Source organism: Typopeltis vanoorti, chromosome 6, assembly GCF_054136105.1.
Source record: "Typopeltis vanoorti isolate ZY-2024b chromosome 6, IOZ_Tvanoo_1.0, whole genome shotgun sequence".
Taxonomy (NCBI): domain Eukaryota; kingdom Metazoa; phylum Arthropoda; class Arachnida; order Uropygi; family Thelyphonidae; genus Typopeltis; species Typopeltis vanoorti.
The window spans coordinates 63,698,714-63,718,584 of NC_143554.1; the positions used below are offsets into that span (position 1 = coordinate 63,698,714).

At 36.2% G+C, this 19,871-nt stretch overlaps 1 protein-coding gene across 5 annotated transcripts in view; it reads right to left on the reverse strand.

The window, feature by feature from the left end:
* LOC150105498 (ecdysone receptor-like) overlaps positions 1–19,871 on the reverse strand; it is a 240,631-nt gene that overhangs the window by 22,479 nt on the left and 198,281 nt on the right. For all 5 annotated transcript variants that reach the window (XM_090394208.1, XM_090394209.1, XM_090394207.1 and 2 more), the window contains one exon: positions 6,394–6,570. In XM_090394208.1, the coding sequence (XP_090250334.1) occupies positions 6,394–6,570 (177 nt within the window). The remainder of the gene's footprint in view (positions 1–6,393; positions 6,571–19,871) is intronic.

The following is a 19,871-nucleotide window of genomic DNA, read 5'->3' on the forward strand; positions in this document are numbered from 1 at the left end:
ATGTAATTATAACAAAATTGCAAATTTTCATGTGTGAAATGATAAATACATAAAACTATCAGCTTTTATGAATCATTTGTTTCTTTGTGACTTGGAAGGAAAACACTAGTGCCTCCATATGGCCCATGCTAATTCACCTTCAGTTGAAAATGCCTTATGAATGTTACAAGCATTCCAAATCTTTCCAACCAAAGGTTATAATCAGAAGTGCCTAAAACATTCATTTCCTATTTTATCACTTTGAATGTAGATTTCACTGACAGAGCAGCTCATCTCAACTGAAGATTATGTTCATAAATTACTTCAGATATATACAGTATACTGAAATTGTTACATACTAAACATCAATTCAATTTATTACATTTTATTTAGAAGCAGATCTGCTGATGAAAATATTAGTTTTTGCTAAATGCATTTGATCAATTTACCTAACAAAATTGTCCATTTTTATCACTGGACAATGCTTTCTTTTTTGATATTTTATTTGCTGAGTAGAAAACAGGCAAATCTTTAAGTACAGTTACTGTAAAAGCAAAGAAAAGCGCACGAATAAGATTGGAAACCTATATTTAGAATTTTGGTTGATATTCTTGTTAAAGAGCCAGAGGTCTTTGCGGAATACTCCATGGAGAAGGCTGTTCCACAGAACCAAGGTAGTAGAGAATGAAAAGTGAATTGGAGATAGCAGGTTCAATGATTCAGCAATTGATACAATGATGTAATTCTCTGGGTCCTCTGGCAATTATTGTTTCCCAAATTTTTGGAACTTTTTTGCACCTGTATTAGGTTGATTTCTGAATGCCACTGCAGATTCCAAAAACAATTTTTCTTTTTTAAATTTACTGTGATGGAGCATGATGGTTTTCTTCCAGAAGATCCTGTGATTGGTCAATCTGGTTTTGCAGACCAGATTGACCATAGTTGTCATTGCAGATGTAAGTTTTGTGTTCATCTAAACGAATGGAAGTCTGATCTACTTGTCTGTATGAAGTAATCCAACTTACAGGAAGGGGATACTTTATATACTCTTGGCACAGAAAGAGGAGGGGCTGATCTTTGATAGAATGGATAAGGGTAGCAAGTTTCCAGTGGGGCTTAAAAGCTGTATAGAGGTTTAAAGACCTGACTATTTTTTCCAACATACCCTGGACGTAGAGAACAGTGGTGGCATTTCTGAAATCCTTCTGAAGGGATGGCTGAGGACTGTGGGGAGGATTGATTTTTCTTAATTCTGTAAGTACTGTAGCCATTGGATAGAAAGGTGTAGTGTATATGGTTGAGTTCTGTTGAAAGAGAGGTTTTACTGGAACAACAATTATATGGTCTATTGTTGAGAGGGGTGATGGTGGTGGTGGGGGAGTGTGCGAGTTGGTTTTCTGTATACAATGAAGGAGTGGTTACCAGTCAGAAGATATGTCATTAAGATGTCTGGGAAAGGTAAACTATTGTTATTAATTAAAAGAAACACACATATTAACCACAGTGAAAACTATTTAATTGTAAATATTTCATCCTAAGTATCTTCGGGAATAACATACAGTTAGAATGAAATATTTACAATTAAATAATTTTCACTGTGGTTAATACATATGTTTCTTTTAATTATGATTTCACCAAAGGTTTCATTATTTAAAAAAGTAAACTATTGTTATTTTCCTTTTCCATCTTAAACTAGATTCTGGGATGTGGACTATGGAGGTGACAGAGAAAGGAGTCTAATGTGTCTGAGCCATGAGGCCAAATAGAAAACACATTATCTACATATCGTAGCCAGATAGAAGGGGGGAGGCTGAGTTTATGGCTCATTTATTAAAGTTTTCCATGTAAAAATTGGCAGGTGGGGCAGGAACCCATAGCAGTTCTCTCAAGTTTGTAAATTTCATTCCTCCAAGAAAAATAACCAGAAGTGATGGCGAAGGAAAAGAGATCAAGATATCAGAAGGTAAAACATTTTTTTTAAGAGTTAAGGTGTCATTCAAGGGAATATTAGTAAATAAACAGTAAGGTGGTGTCAAAGCTTACCAATATATCTATTATCTAAAGTCGAATTTTCAATCAGGTAGTTTTTTATATAGGATGTTGCAAGTAAGAGAGTTTGCCAGGCTGTTTGAACAATTTGTAGTATAGGGCATCTACTATAGGTCTTGGGTGGAGGATTGGGTTTGTGGATTTTAGGTAAACTGTATAACAGGGAGTGGGTGAGAACTGAAGGGTTTGAGTTTTTTTGTAATGCCAGGCAGCAAGAAAGATACTTTTTTTAAGTAGGATTTTTAATTTTTTTAACCCATTTTGGTGGGATGTAGATCGAGCAATCTCAGAGAATAATATCCATTTTCCGATCACATTCAGATTTAAATCAACCTAATTTAAACAAAAATGGGCACAAAAAACTTCCCAAATTTTGAGAAACAATAATTATCAGACTTCCCAATTACATCCTAGGCCACCTACAAATGTCCATAAAGGATGCACTACCTAGACAGGACTTAGGAGCCTCCCCCCCCCCCCTGTGTTTCATTGAGTATTGTGCTGTCTTTGTGTGTTACAAGTGTTATTTGTACTCTCTGAAGATGTAACAAACACACAAAGACAGATGAAATATTGAAAGCATTGAAATTCGTTTTTAATCCTTTCTTAGTACTGTCAATACTCCATTGAACCTCCAACATGATGTCCTCCTGGCACTTACAAGAGGTGGCCGAAAAGTTCTGATAAACACCCAGAACAAAAATTATATTAAAGCAACTGATATAACCACAAGAAAGAACATATCTTAAAACCCATTAACTTCCATGTTTCATCAAATTGTAATAATTTGTTCTTTTTCTTTTAGGCTATATAATAAGGCATGTCGGAGGTTTTGAAGAAATTCAAAGACACAGAGGCCATCATCAAGTTTTTCATTCTGCAAGAAAAGTCCACTAAAATAAACAAAACTTTGTGTGAGACTTTAGGAACAGTTGCCAGATGGGTGGCCAAGTTTAAAACTGAGCATCCTGAGACAACAGATACTGCCAGGTTAGGAAGACTTTCCAGTGATCACATCTGAAAACACCAATGCAGTGCATGCCATGATCCTTGATGAGAGACAAATACCAGTCAAAAAACATTGCAAAGACTCTGGGATATCCAGGGAATGAGTTGGGGGGGGGGGGGGGGGGGGAAGTCATGATCGACTAGCATCTGGACATGCAGAAGCTATCAGCGAAGTGGGGTCACCAAATGTTTGAATGCCGACCAAAAGAGAGAACGTGCTGCCATCACAAGGGATTTTGAGTAATCAGGAGCAAATTTTTGGCTCGTATTGATGAAACATGGCTTCATCACTATGACCCATAGACCAAACAACAGTCAATGGAGTGAGGACACAAAGGTTTTTCCAAGGCCAAAGAAGTTCTGAACCCAAAAGTCAACAGGAAAGGTTCTTACCTTACCAAGTACTTCAAAAAAGGTGAAACAGCTACAGCAGCAATTTATTCAACAGCTCTGAAGGAGGTACTGAAGGAAAGAGCTCTGGGAAACTGAATAGAAGCAAGTTGCTTTTTTCTGGACAACACACTTGTTCAAGAAACCCAACAGACAATACACAACTTGGCTTTCAATGACTGCCTCACCCATCCTGACCCCATTTATTTCCCATTCCCAAATTTAAAGAAACACTTGAAAGATACAAAACAGCATCTGCTGTTTTGTATCTTTAGCCCTGTTTTGTATCTTGTAAGCCTTGACATACTACTACTACTACTACTGAAAAAAAACTGAGTAAAGCAATCTGGGAGTGATAGTAGAGGTGAAATTCATTGAAACATACTGCTAAAGCAGACAAAACATCAGAAAGGATCACCTGAACGAAGAGTCCGTCCTGTCAAGTAGAGGTAGAGAAGTTATTTCTTTTTCTTTCTTTTTTTTTTAAAAAGCCTTGATGCCTGTACTGAGATTCAGTGAACTGCATTTTTTTTTTTTTTGGTAACAAAAAAGTGATGCAAAGATTTCAGAGATGGATAACCAAGAAGGCGACAAGGCTCTGGAATTCTCACTTTAATCTAATTTAAGCAAGATTAGATTAAATTGAGCATTCCAAACTGTTCCAAAGACTGATTTATTCCAGATACTGAAGTGAGCATTCCTTTAATCTAATATCATGTGAGATCAAAGATCTGTGGGTTGTAAAATTTGACTAACATGCAGAAGAGAAGGAATATTACAGAAACATGTAAGTTAACAAAGAAATTTTGTAAGACAGATGCAGGGAGGAATGGGGGGGGGGGAAACCTTCCTGAAAATGGAGTAAAATATATGGATGAGAATTGAATGAGCCTAAAGTAATTCAATTCTTCAATTCAGTTCATGCATTTACCACAGTACGACTTTAAGAGCTGTTAGCCATACTCGCCATTGAATATGTCTGTACTCTTAGCGAGTACAGACATATTCAAGATTATTGCGATAGATTGCCCATGGATTCAGCGAGTCAAATGGTGTCCCTTAATCAGATATTCCTGAAACCAAGCTGCAACCCAGTTCATTAATAATCACTGTGCTGGGGTGTGAGAGTTTGAATGGAGTACACCACCTCCTTGTGCTTCTAACAATGTCATCAACTAGGTTTTAGAATTTCTATTCACTTCTTAGAATTTAAGAAAACCTGAAGCAATTAGTTTTATTTAAGTTCAATTTGGGAAGCACTTTAATTTTTCTCTATTGAACTCTGTATCTGACAGGGATAGCATCCTGAATAAGAATGGGCTTGTCACACTCTAGATATCTGATTACATAAATCTGATGTAATAATCTTTTTCCCATGTGAAAACCAATCTTCCTTGTTTGTCCAATGTAAGAGTGGCCATAAGGTACCAGTGACTAAGTACTTCCACACAGGACAATGGATCCAGTTTGTCTTGAGAGAATGCATAAACAAAGATAACTTGTGAACATGGTGGAAGGAGACTTGCAAGTGACCAAAAATGTAGAAGTTTCACTACATTTTCTGAATGTACATTAGATATAAGTAATATAACCTTATGAACATATTTAAGAGGCAGTGAGCTGTACTTAAATTTCCTGTTTGTTTCCCCCCCCTCTATAAGACAGATGTCAAAACCATTAGAAAGAAACATTTAATGAAATTCAATTCTTATTGTAAAAATTGTTTTTGAAGTCTCCTTTCACCCTGCTTGCAAGTTATTCTTTCTTGCATTCTCCTAAAGCTAAATTGGATCCACTATGCTATGCAAGAGTTTAGCAAGCACCTTGCTTTTGTGCCTTCTCTGGGATAAATAGGAAGGGTGACATGTATTTGCATGGAATAAACATGATTAAAGTCTGACAAGTCTATCCTCTGCTCAGTATGCTATCTCTGCCAGAGGGAGATAACTTTTGTAGAAGACAAGTTTTGTTTAATAAAATAAAACTAGTCTAGTCTTCCACAAAAGCCACTTCTTATTGGAAATTAGGGAGGAAAAAAAACAAAATTGCCAATAATTAAAATTACATAAAGTTATCCATATTGTATATGGATAACTTTATATACTGAATTTGTAAAAAAATGCAGCCTGTTTCCAGCAACTATCATAGTACAAAAGATCATTCAGCACTCATTTTATTAAAAACAAATTAACAGATAACAATCTTGAAATGAGGCTTACTTTAGAAGGAAGAGGAGCTGCACTTATCCTTTCAAAAAGTTATAGTTAAGTGAATATATTTGTGTTCTAACAAAATAGTTTTTGCTTGTTTAACTACCAAATCTCAACATGTTAAAGTATTATCTTCATCATCCCCTTACATATTAGACTCAATGACTTGTCATAGCCAAATAACTTGTTAGAAACTTATGATACGAAAAAGTTAATCCTATCTGCATGGTGTCAACTGCTTGTACATTCTTTGGCCAGTTCATCTGTCTTGCAAGATGAAAAATCTGAGTATCCAGGAGGGGGGGGGGGGGAAACTGCCACCACTACATGAGGCAGGTTAACTCACCTTCAGTCGAAAAGTACTTATAAAGGTTCTTCACATTCTAGATGGGATTTGAACTCGCATCTTTCTAATCACAGAGCTATGGAGACTCTTGTATTGTTATATATCTTTAAACTAATTTAAAAAATAAGAAGCTTACAAACTCAAAAAGTAATAAAAGTTTATCTGAAACAGACTATGTGGAATTTTAACTTACAGTCTTTCCAGTAAAAGTGCATTATCTTTTCCCTACTGAAACAGATTGCAACCAAGATTAATAATAAAAAAAAAATGACACTCTACCTAAAAATAACCACACAGCCACTAAACTTAAACGGTGACAAATTTGGCCGCCATAAAATATTCTAGAAACCTCTACTTTATATGCTATAAAACTGTAGTACTGTAATTGCAAATTTTAAAGCATATTCTTACCCTTGCATCCCTCACAAGTAAGGGCATTATAATGGTAGCCAGAGGCCCTGTCTCCACATACTAAACATAATTCTTCCTGTTGCCTTGGTGTTGGCCCTTTCTTTTTCTTTGCTTCGAAGCTGTCTATATTGTAACAACCATTTCCTCCACTACTAGGTGGGCTCATATCTTCTTTGCCTAAAAGAGAGAGAGGGTAGGGGGGAATTTAAGATGTATATATTTAGTTAGTGATTAGTTACATGCAGAACTACAATAATTTTAGCATGCTATATTAAGAAAAATCATACACCAGCACAACACAGGAATAGTTTTAACATAGCAATTTTGGTTGTCGTTGTTTTTTAATCATTATGATCACCATCAAGACCTCCATGAAGTAAAGATTTATTGTGGGAAATCCCACTACTGCACAAACACATAACTCATCAAACTGTGATTTATTATTATATTAGACACCTCCAGGTAGTCCAAAGACTCATCAAGGGAGGGCACCTCTCTGCAGCTCTGTCTCCACCACTGACTGCAACTACACCAACACCATCTGCATAATGCCACCACTATTATTTTCAAAGACAATCACAAACATCCATGCCCACGGCGAGATTCGAACTCACAGCTTTTGGCTGGAGAGTGGATACGCTAACTACTCGGCCAGCCAGACTGGAATTTAAAAACTCTTTCACCATTTTCACACTCAGGTACCATTCAATCATCCATTACTCCACATGCAATAAATCTACTTCTGAACCCCCCCCCCCCTTCCTTCTCTGCCCCACACTCATTATACAACTTCCAGAAATGGTCTCTTGTTCTTCTCCCATGTTAATCTGGTAATAACCCCTACCAACTTATGTCTCAATCATATTCCCTCCCTCCTTCCCCCAATCCTATCCAGCAGATTCTGCAAATTGCAGTTCCTCAATCCTTCTTCATACTCGACATTTCAGAGACCACCTTAGTCAATCATTTTGGATCATTCTGAAAGTTATATGCCTAAATCTGTGCACAGTAATCCCTGATCAAAGCCTTACATAAATGGATCCATAAAATTCTTACTTCTATACATCAATGTCCTCCACATTGTTGCCATAATTTGCTGTGCTGTTCTCACTTTTAGCAATGTGTTCCCTAAATTTTAGCACTTATTCAATCACTCCAAGATCCTTTATCTCCTCCACCAAGATATTGCCACCAATTGAATCATTTGTATCCTATCTTTGCTACCCAAATTTTAAAACTTTACACTTTGCAACACTGAACTGGCAATCCTGCTCTCACCTGCCCACAAACCCAGTCTGTTTATTTTCAAGAGTAAAGCAGATGACATTTTCAAAGACATCACATCTCTACTCCTCATAGTTCTTCCTAACTTTGCATCATCTGCAAGCAACTGCATGTCGTCATTCAATCCTTTCCCAATATCATTAACAGAGGTTAAGCAGAAACACTCCCAAAACATCCTTGGGACATACCACTAGGGACTTCTCTATTGTGATATTGCTCTCCCATACACAAATTGGAGGTTGGGCTATCTGATTTATTAGATAACCCATCTCCAATCCAATACACTAGTCTATTATTCAACCCCATCTATTCTACCAACTTTTTACATGGCAACCTATCAAAGGCCATTGTAAAATCTAAATATACCACTGTGTATGCTTCTCCCTTGTTCTGGATCTTAGTCCTCAAGAACTTTTCCAACATCAACAACTCCAGACTTAAAAATTGGCCTACATTTGAAGCCAGCCTTATAAAATGGAACAAATATGGATGTGATTCTATTGAATGGTACAAGCTATTGGCAGAAAGGCTTAGATGTTGGCTCATTCATGATATTTTCAACAGTATTTACTAGCATTACAATGAGACAAAAATAAACTCTTAATATTTCAACTCTGCATCATCAACACACAAAGCACATGTGAAACAACATGAAGATACCTTGCAAGCAGAAAAATTCAAACTGTAGTAGTGGAAATTCCAAGCTTCCAAGAGGTGGCTTCACCTCTTGAGACAAAATAATTCACCTTTAAATAACAGGCAACAGGTTCCTTGCATCCTAGAAAGGATTCAAATCCTGGTCTTTCCAACCAAAAATCATAGATCACTGCATAGAAGATGCGCTGACATATTTATTTTAGGAGTGGTGGAAGTATTAAAATATACTAAAGGGGGAAAAAAAGAAAGAAAAAGGTTAAACCTCTAGAACCCCTGACTTTTCTAGATATGAATTTATAACAATTTATCATTTTTTTACAGGAAAAGTGAAAATAAAGTTTCACATTTTGTAACATTACAAGAAAGCCTATAACATATAGCATGTGCCTGTATCTGTAATAATGTTTAGTTTGTAAGAATTCCGCTCAAATATGTTGAAATCTCTTAACAGCAGTATGTGACTATACCTTTCCCTGCCCACCTCTATGCATTACACAATAAAAATTGTATAATGCACAACAAAGGTGGGCAATATCTTGCTGTCCAGGACAAAAGTTATTTTTTCAACCTTAATTATTATGAAACTTTAATAATAAATTTAGTTTAATCCTTTATCCAAGTGTAAGCAAACAAAGTTTGCACCTGAAAGTATCTTCAGGACTGGGGTAAGGTAGTACAACACCAGGCAACTCGTTGCAAAGGTGGAGCAAGCTAACATCACTCCTATCTCAGTATCTCCCATAATGAAAAACACATCTCCTTGAGGATATGTATAATATTATGCATTAAGGGAAGGGCCACTATCCAGACTAGTTTCTACCTTTATTGAGGTCTCTTCAGTGGGAGCCAGACCCAAGTGGAGATACCAGGCAGAAGCATTAGCAAGGTCATCTCTACCTATGGGAGTTGCCAAACGGTGTGCCACCTTTTTATTAAATTACTCTGGATTTAGAGAATGATGTTGAAAGTTTATTTTTCACTTGGTTAGATTAAACTAAATTTATTATAGTCTAACAATAATGCATAACATTATACATATCAGCAAGGATATGTGTTTTGCATTATGGGAGATACTGAGATAGGAGTGATGTTAGCTTGCTCCACCTTTGCAACGAGTTGCCCGATGTTGTACCACCTTACCCCAGTCCCGAAGATACTTTCAGGCGCAAACTTTGTTTGCTCACACTTGAAGATAAAGGATTAAACTAAATTTATTATAGTCTAACCAAGTGAAAAATAAATTTTCAATACGAAAATTTGCTAACCCCAACATTTGTTATTTCCACATCATTTTACCTGTCTGAATATTCCATCAGTCTATCTTCTACTGGTGAGACTATGTTTCTTAGTAGATCAAAATCTACTAAGCACAGCAATTGGGTATCTCACAAATGAAGAGGAACCCATGGCAGTAAACCATGAACAGGAAGAGAAAGTAAACTGCAGAGGCTCTTAATCTGAGTAGTTCCCCCCCTCCCACTCTCCCTTCAAATATGGTATTAGCAAGAAGTGATAGACTGAAAAGACACAAAAAAAATTCTTTGCTGTTTATATTAGTTAGCCTAGAAGAAAGGCTAACTAGAGTGAAAAATTAAGGGATATTGCTCTCACATTTGGGGGGGGGGTGAGTATCTCCTTACAACTGAATTTATCATTCTTATTGTTTGAAATAGAACTGTGAAATATATAAAATTTTATAAATAGCCATATAACTTTCTTTTTCTTCCTTCAACAAAGTACAGCTTCAAAACAGAAATCCCGTAGTAGAATAACTTAGAATACACCGAAGCCTCAGCATACATATTGCAAATGAGTATAATTACTCCTTCTATCCATGTGGCAAAAAATAACAATAATTATTATAAACTTCATTAGAACTATTACATGATTTCCTCCAAGGAGTCAAGGACTCATTAAAGGAGGATACTCCACTCTACTACACAGAACCATCTCCACTACTAAATCCACCAACTACCATCATCTGCTGCCCACCACTGATAGTATCTTTTGGTCTGTAAGTTGTACATGTTCTTCTAACCATGTATGCAGGATGAAAAACCCTTCTACCTCTCTATGAGATCAGCTAGCTAGCTTTCAACAAATTTATTCAATTCCTCGTATACCTCCTGCTCACTCACCATCATTGGTTCTTCCTCCATTCCCACTGTTCAAGTTCTGAATTATGCTACAATCCCAAAGATGAAATACTTTAATGAACTGCTCAAATACCTCTATTATATCTTTCTTTGTGTTTATCATTCTCCCATTATCAATGACAAAACATCATTCTTCCTTCTACTAAAAAACTCCCTAGGATTTCTTTTAGCATCATTTGCTAACTGCTGCTCATACCACATTTGTGCTACCCTTACAAAGTAAGTTCCTTGCTTGCTCTTTGTATACTCCTCATGGAACTGATCATTCTACTCATCTTGTGCCACCTGCACAAAGCCTTCTTCCAGATTGCATGCTTCACCTCTTCAGTCTCACCTACCTTATTTAATTTCCTGACCTTTGGAATACACTCAGTCATTGCCTCCAGATGATTCCTGAGTAGAGACTAAGCAACACTGATTTCCTTCCCATCCAATTCCTCATTCCATTATATCGATTAATAATAACTATGTGAAATGAGTAATCTTGTGATAGGAGGAAACTTATTTTAACTTAAACACATAAAATAGCCCAGATAACAACTGATCACAGTATAATCGAGAATAGCATAAACGCTTGCTCTTAGATGTTAAAACAAAGTGAGCAGCTAATGCAGAATCTAATCATTAATTAGTGATAGCTAAACTTGTAAGAAATAAGAAAATTAAAATAATAAAACCAATGTTTGTGAGTAGTAAGTCTTGCATAATTAAAGAAATTATTATTACATGACACCTCCAGAGAGTCCAAGGACCTATTGCAGGAGGCACTCTGCTTTGCTAAATACATTTCACCCTCTCCACTACTCAGCTCTCCTACTATGACACCACTACCATCAACAGAATTTTTTTATCTGTAAATAATGTGTGCTCTGAAGGCCGATTTGTCTGTAAGGGGGATGAAAAACCAGAGTTTCCGGGTGCGAAAAACCCTGCTACCTCCATATGAGATCTGCTAACTCGCTCTCAGTTGAAAAATTCCCATATATACAGATTCCTCTCATCACAACAAGAATCGAACCCAGTTCTTTTCCAGGGCGCAATGTCATTCCAATTGCGTTACGGAGGCAACAACGAAATTTTAGTGAGAAAAATATAGTAACTTAAAGATCGGTGGGAGATAAATAATTCAAAGGCATGTGGCAATATATCAATAGAAATGCTTAAGACAACTAAACTAACTGCTGCTGATAAATTGCAAGTAATATTGCAAGTGTCCTCCCGCGATGAGTCTTCGGACTCCTTGGAGGTGTCAGGAATAATAATATTCAATTGAGTGAAAGATACTCAGATAATGGAAGAAAATAACTAGAGGCTTTCTTCCTAAATATGAGAATTGGGGGATGGGGGAAATTAGCTTCCTATAGCTGCTGGATTTTTTTTTTTTTTTTTTTGTAAAATGTCGATAGAATTATAAATTAAATAGAACAGTTGGAAGCACGATACCTCACATTTTACTTTAAAGAATATAAGGACCACAGTATATAGTTTCAGAGCCACCCTCTAGGTAAATATGCGAGAAGAATGAAAGAAATACAAATCATTCAGACGAAAGTAAAAGTTGTGTTATTGCGTAGCAAACAATATCAGAATGGTTGGAGATTAGGATTGGTATTTGAGAAGGACGTACAATGTCTGGACTACTTTTTAACATAGTTATTCACTTATTAGATCATGAAATTACTACATTAGGGGTTAAATCTATCACAAGTGGAAAATCTGAAGTATGCAGATGACAGGAAGCAGTGATAGCTGAAAGCTCAATGGATTGCAATTATTTTTACCATTTTTAACAAGGCACTTCATTATATAAGAAATACCTTAACACTAATATATATTTTGTATGCAGTGGTGACTTTAAAAAATGTATAGTACAAAAAATAAATTCCACAGAAAAGCTGCTGCAAAATAATACGAAGCAACCGCTAATCGCAGTAACTTTATACATGTTCAGATCTTTGCTCTCCAGCAGAGAGCAGAGCATCCATATTAATGTTTACATTAGGGGGAGATAGATGGGTGAGAAATATTTAACGTTAATGTTGCTTTATTAAAATAATTACTTTGATTTTTCGCTTTTTAATATTTCGCAGTTTTAATATGCATTATAATGTTAAAATGGTATTATTTAAAATGTAATTATAATTTATTTATTATTATTTGTCATCGCAATTTTACCTTATCGGAAATTTTTTTTTTTTTCATTTTTAATTTCTGCTTTGCTCAAGCAATACTGATAATTGGGGGGGGGGGGGGGGGGAAACAAAAACGAACCTAGAAAATAAATGTTCGGTTTAATTTCGTCAACTGCTATGAGATAGAGTTACGAGAAATGTGCCACTTTAGAAGAACGCGTAAATACTGCAACTACACAGAGACAATAAATAGAGCGCTTGTAACAGTACGCCATCTTACGTGGCTATAAAAATAAGGTTTTCCTCTGAAAGTAAAAGTCAAGGTCGGTCAGTATAGTGTCAACGAACGCTAGAAGAAATTTTTTCGTTTAGCGATGTTACCCAATAAATAGACATAAGTGAAAATTACACCGTTGTCATAGAAACAGACAGTGGTGATTCAGTTGTTGCTGGGATACCGTACGTTTAGCTAGTTAAAAATGTATTAAGAAATATAAGTACACAAAACCAAGATGAAATGCTTGGGGGGGGGGGGGGGGTAGTAGAAGAATATTGATGCTATTAAGAAATTAATAACGCCATCGTTATCTAAACAATAGAAGATCACAAGAAAAGTATGCTCAATATACAAATTGCCGACCTTTACTGGAGACAAAATAGATCGATCAGCGTGCTATCCGGGATAGGCCTTCACTGCAGCAGTGACAAGGCCACGTTTACTCTTAACACAGAATGTTTTCAACGAGCTTCATAGATATTGTACACAAATTGCCACAAAAGTTTTTTTTTCTTAATCTCATTTTCGTAATAAATGCAGTATTCTCTTGCAAATTATAATTCCAGCTGCTTACGTGTGCATATTAACAAAGCAAAATTAAATAAATGAGTAGAATTACATGGTCTACATTTTTAATTACATATTGCATTGCGGTGGGCAGAACGATTGCGATTATCTACGTTTTGTACTTTTACAAAAATATTAACCCTGAAGTGTAATGTTTTTCTTAATAAGTATGACAAAATTAAAATGAGCATGTTAATATATTCACAAACAGAATACATTCCACGTCTCTTTTCCAAGTACAAGACTTGTTTAATTACACACTGCTAACAAGTGCTTCAATTTTGGGATCTACTGTTAAGAAAATGGTAAGAATAAATTTTCATTATTTAATAAAAAAGAAAGAAAGAAATTGAACCTAGCTGCGACGCACGCTGCTATATAATGGAAAATGACACTTCAATTTTTGGAGAAATCAGATATTAAAAAACATTAAGAGGATGCGTAAAGAGCATATGCATTCCTTGATGAGATCGATGTTTAATTCTTATTTAAACCTGTTCTGTTATTTAGTGCAATAAGAGAATTATGAACAAACACGAGGAAAAAATCTGAGCGCTTAACTATGAATTTATAAGCTCCATTATTCTTTCAAAAAGAGGGTAGGGCGAACCTGAAAAGTTTTTTTTGTTGTTGTTTCATAAAAAAGATAGTACAGCATCGACTGAAGTAAGCTTCCTCTCGTTCACTTGAAAACAGTAATGTGTTTATACACTTGTCATTCCAAACTGAGAATCAAGTTTGAATTACAAAACTTGTTCACTTTATATCAGAACTTCACTATCTATCGTAATTAGTGTAATTATTCGATTACTTTCGTGGTAACTTCACTTAGGCGTTTGTGACCACACACACACACACACACAAACACTTCCATCGTTTCCTGATTATATATACTGTATATGATAGGCAATATTCTCGGAATCTCCTGGTTTTCACCCCACATTACATACCAACCAGCCAGAAAGCATGAAATAATTCCAATAGTTTTAATTGCCTTTCTGATCTAAGACAGCCATTCAACAAAAAATTTCAGTACTAGTTTCCTATCAACAATTTCCTTCAAAAACGAGGCCGCTTCTGTATTTTATTCGAACCAGATCTTGCCAGATAAGGTATGTATCTTCCGATTATACTACAAAGATGTGTGTCCTGGTTATACCAAATCTACAGCAGGGGTTCTCAAACCTTTTAAATTTTGTACCACATAAATAAGAATCAAAAAATATATGTACCACCATAAAAGCATTTCCCGATTAAAAATTAGTACGTCCCAAACGGAGTGTTTATAATCAAAGAATAAAACGTTTCTTGGAACAGTCTACTCGTTACAATATTAAAATACATTTTTCTGAACATTTATTTAAATATTTTGTGTAAAAACTGTACCACCAAAAATAACGTAATGTACCATTAGTGGCACATGTACCACAGTTTGAGAAACAATGATCTATAGTCTTCCTTTAGGTGTACTGTATTTTCTTCAAACAGCTTTTTTTTTCAACACTTTCATCTCCTATTCCATCTAAGCAACAATACCATCTTATGCGATTCTGCTTACTCATCCATGAATATTAATAATATCGTTTTTTAAAATAAAATAAAAAAAACTTGAGGGGATTTTTATGGTATTTTCCACTGATGTCATCCGCTAGCTAGTTAATTTTCTTCACTTCTCATATCATATCTAGGGTCTTCGGTCTGCGACCAGCTGTCTTATTTCTAACCTAACTCAGATCCAAAAATTAAAACAGTTTGCCTCGTATACTGCAACTTTGTTTCAACTTATTTAACGCCCTGACATAATAACTTTCTTGGTTATTCTCTATTATCTCTTTCCATATTTCATTTGTCATCTTCAGCAAAAAAGTGTGCCTGAGTAGTTTAAACTGTGTTACCTATTATATATCTTTTACTTATTATACTGATGTTTCCCTGCCTATTTTCATAGTTTTCGTCTTTGGTATACCAATTCGGTGGCGCACCCGGAGAGAGAGAGAGAGAGAGAGAGAGAGGGGGGGGGGCAAGAGGCCATTGCTTTTTCCTAATTAAAAAAAAAAAAAATTTAATTAGGAAAAAACACTAGAAAATTTTCCTAATTAAAATTCATTTTTCTATTTATGTTGTGTCGTGTCTTCTATTTTTATACAACTTGTGAATTAGCGATCGTTGCAGATGCTCAGTCATAGGTCGTATGCGATGCGTAGTGTGTATTCTAAAATCGTCTACTCAACCCCCCCCCCCCCAAGATTAAACCCTGAGTGCGCTACTACCTATTATTTAATTTGGTTAAAAAGTCCTGAAGATTTGGTGGAATGGATTTATTTATTATTATTATTATTATTACGTGACACCTCCAAGGAGTCCAAAGATTATGCGGGTAACGTTGTCTTGGTGAAATCAAATGATGCCTATTTTAATATTTTTCATATTTGTATATACAGATTATAAATAACAATGAAGATAGTGTTTAAGCTTGCATTACACCTAATTTGACACGAAACCATCCTTCTTTACTCGTATAATTCAAATTACCTATTTGCAGTTTGTGTATCGCTCTGTTAAAAAGTTACAATTAAATCCTATTTTAGTGTTCTGAATAAAGTTTAACCTTGATATCGCGTGGCTTTTCATGATCAACAAAACTTAAACAAGTATCCTTGTGGTATTCTCAGAATTTCTCGAATATTTATCACCGTAAATATCTGACACTGGCGACTGCTGTTTGTTCTAAACCCAACTGGTTCAAAGATTTTGCTTAGCTTTTTCTATACTTAAAGATCTTACTGGAACTCCATAAGTCTATATTCTACTGAACTGCTAGTGTTTTTCACCCCGCCTCCTCCTCGTCGAATGAGGCATACCAACGTTAAATCGCAAATTCAAGCAGACCCAAATTAATTGTGTAATTAACAATTGCCTTTACTTTTGATGAGGCACAAAGTTTTAGTTGCATTTCAACACACGCTGAATGTGATAATGCTTATTGGGACTGCGTAACGTAATCCACATGCCAATGCGAAGGAGTGCAATGGATTTAATGATCTACTAGAGCGAAGTTCTATCCTCCTAACCCGATTCTTTTCTGTGCTCTTCCACTCCCATCGGCTCCATTAACAGCAATGAACAGAGTTGCTGTACAGCAACGCCATCTTGCGAGAAGAAGGGTTCCTTTTCAGTACCAAGTCGTACTAGTTTTCCTGTATAGAAAAGGCAGCAGGTCGAGCTACACTGCTGCAAGCTACGGGTGACCTTGACAGACACAGCGGAGGACAAGCACGCGCCCGTGGAAGCCGATGGAGAGAAAGTGTGCGTGTGCAAAGACCCTGTCGTTACGTCAGTAGGGTGAAAGACACCGACCATCGTGCATCGGTGCCCAACTATGGCGGGAAAATGTGCGTCACCAGGATAGTCATCCTGAGATGCCACCCACTCTTAGTTACGGAATCACGACTCGCTACTTACATCCGACACAAAACTGACTGTTCATTAGGAAGACGGCTTAGATTGTTAGCAGAAGCAGATATTAAAAGTGGCCAAACATTCTATTCGATTTAAATTTTCACTAAATTTAAACCAGGTAAATTAAATTATATTATGGATACACCTGTCAAAATCAGTTACGAAAAGAGGTCAAACTTACTTTTGAGATAAAACAACGAAAGTGAACGGCATTTATTAAATATTATTTAGTAACTTCCATGGAGTCAGACATCGCGGATTTATCAATTATTTAACAAATATGTTAAATAAATTTACGGATTAGTTTTTAGCAAACGGAAAAGAATGCTAAAAAAACACCTGATAAAAGACTGTAAATCGTATTACAAAAATCACGATACTGTGCAAGTTTTTTTTAAATATCAAACCAATTAACTTTTTTTCTGGGAAAGCAAAAAACTGAATATTGAAGTAAGGCATTGCACAGCAAGACAATTGCTATATGAAAGAAGAAATCTGCAGACTTTCTGTGACAATTTTTTATCCATGTGCACTGGAAAGGATGGTATCCGTTCAAGCTAGAGGGAGAGAACAAAGTTCCGAGATGTTTTCCCCTCCTTAGCTGCTCGGCCAACAAATCCCGGATGCCTAGCTAACATGCACGTGCTACCCAATGTAATGTTTGTGAAATTGAAAGGGTTAATTATTTTTACATAATAGTCCCTTCAGTCATCACGTAAATGAATCATTAACTTTCCTATCCCAAACTCTATCTCCAAAACTGAGACCTCTTTTCGCAGAATAATTGCAATTTCCAATAACACGCATTTTTCCAGAGGTAGAAAAATACTTGACATCAACGAAAACTGCAAGAAAGAGATGAATAGAAAATTAACTTGATATGAGAATCTTTAAAAACATTTTAAAATATCGAACAAAATAGGCGTCCGCGAGGTTAGTCTAATTGCTGTGCGCTTCGCCACCATATGCCTGGGGAAGGAGTGTCCTAGGTTCGATTCCCGTCGGTGACGTGAGGAGTTGAAGAATCTTCCTTAGCTAAGTTAGCCGGTCTTGGGCGTGTACACTAGAGTTTTTTCCCCCCAGTTTATTCTGGGGGTTTTCAACAGGCCAACCGGGCTTGAGAACTCGACACTACAGGATACACTGGGGCGTAGGGCTGACCACCTTATCCTGTGAACGGTTTTGAGGTCCGATGATTAATAAACCCTCGAAACCGCAAGGTAAAAGGAAGATGAGATGAGAACAAAATAGGCACCATACGCATTTAACATTCTGTTTATCTCTGGAAATCGTAACGTTAAATTTAAAGCTATTAATTACAAAAAAATGAACTGAATGCCATGGTCAAGTGCGAAATTTTTGAAGTCTCGAGACAAGTGTCTGCTTTTCCCCAAACATCCTCCAATAACAATCACCATGTGAATTTACTTAACCGCTTTTCCATCATTAACCTACTAAACCACTAGGATGATTCCTCATTGGATCCCAACAGATTTCTCAGGCAGAAATCTTCCAAAAATAAATAACCCTTGCAATGGCAAATGTTGGGGGACCACTGTCTTTTAGTATCGCTTCTTGCAAAGAAGCGATACTAAAAGACGGTGGTCCCCCAACATTTGCCATTGCAGCATACAACATATTTTAATAATTAAATACAAGGATAGGTTAAAAAGTGATATTTAATACTCAATTTTCACGTAGAAACGTTCTCACGCTAACAAAAATTCACTAATTGGATATCTCTTATATCGCAATTGTCAATTTTCGATTTCCGTAACACCTGGAGAAGTTATTCTGAATAATGAAAAGCTGCTTTTTACCGCATGCACTTGGACTGTCTCTTCCTCAAAAAGTTAAGAATCCACTCGGCCAAAAGTGCCATTATAATCATCCCACAAGAATCACGTGTCGTGGTGTGAGAACGCGTGCGACAAAGATCACAGTCCCACATAATAATCCCTATTTGTTGTGATGATTATGATAATATTCATAATAATCACCCCTGGTCTGTAAATAGATTAACAGTGATTATTATAAGAGCCTCCGTGGCTCAGTCGGTATAGACGTACCCTTTGGTTGAAAAGACCTGAGCTCAGATCATGTAGAGGGCGAGAATCAGGGCTTTTCAACTGGAGATGAGTTAGCCGCTCTCATACAGAGGTGGTAGGTTTTTTTCTCCTGACAACTAGGCAAACCGGCTAGTAGAACATGCAATTTACAGACAAAAGATTACTTATAGGCATAGGGCTAACCACCTTTTAACCTTGAATTACAGTTACGAAATTCAAAGATACTTGAAAGGTCGTGTGCGCTTAAGTGCCTCTTAAAACCACTGATAATTATTATTATAAGTGATCTTATTGTGGAAGTAGCACTAAAACAAATCTAATCAGTTATAACCTAAAAGATGATGTCTCTGAGAGAGAGAGAGAAATAAAAGTTGGCCACATTCTTCGTATAAATGCCCATTAAAATAGTCTAAGGAAGGAAATTATTCATATTTTCATACCAATGATTAAATCACTCCAATAATGCACCTGTTGACTGATAAAAGACACGCTAACTCGAAAACCTATGTCGTCAGAAATTTGTTATCTTAACCTTTCTGTGACGGGAGGAATTTTATAGGCTTCTTCAGCTATGGTGAGGTGAATCTTTCTCAGGCAGAAGCAGTGGAGATTTTTCTCCCGCAAAACAGGCGAACCTGTCCGGGAATAGTCATTTACAAATGATATACGCAAATCATTTGCAAAGTTCCAAGTCAACCCACGTAAGTGGGAACTATTTTAGAAGTTTCCATTTGTGGTGCTTTTTTGCCTTTCAGAACTCTGGAGTCGATGATAATCAACCTTTTGATGCATTCGTTCATTCTATTGAACAACATATTTGAGCAACTGAAAACTTCTTGCGTCAATGGAACTAACGAAAACTCTCACTTTCCAAGGT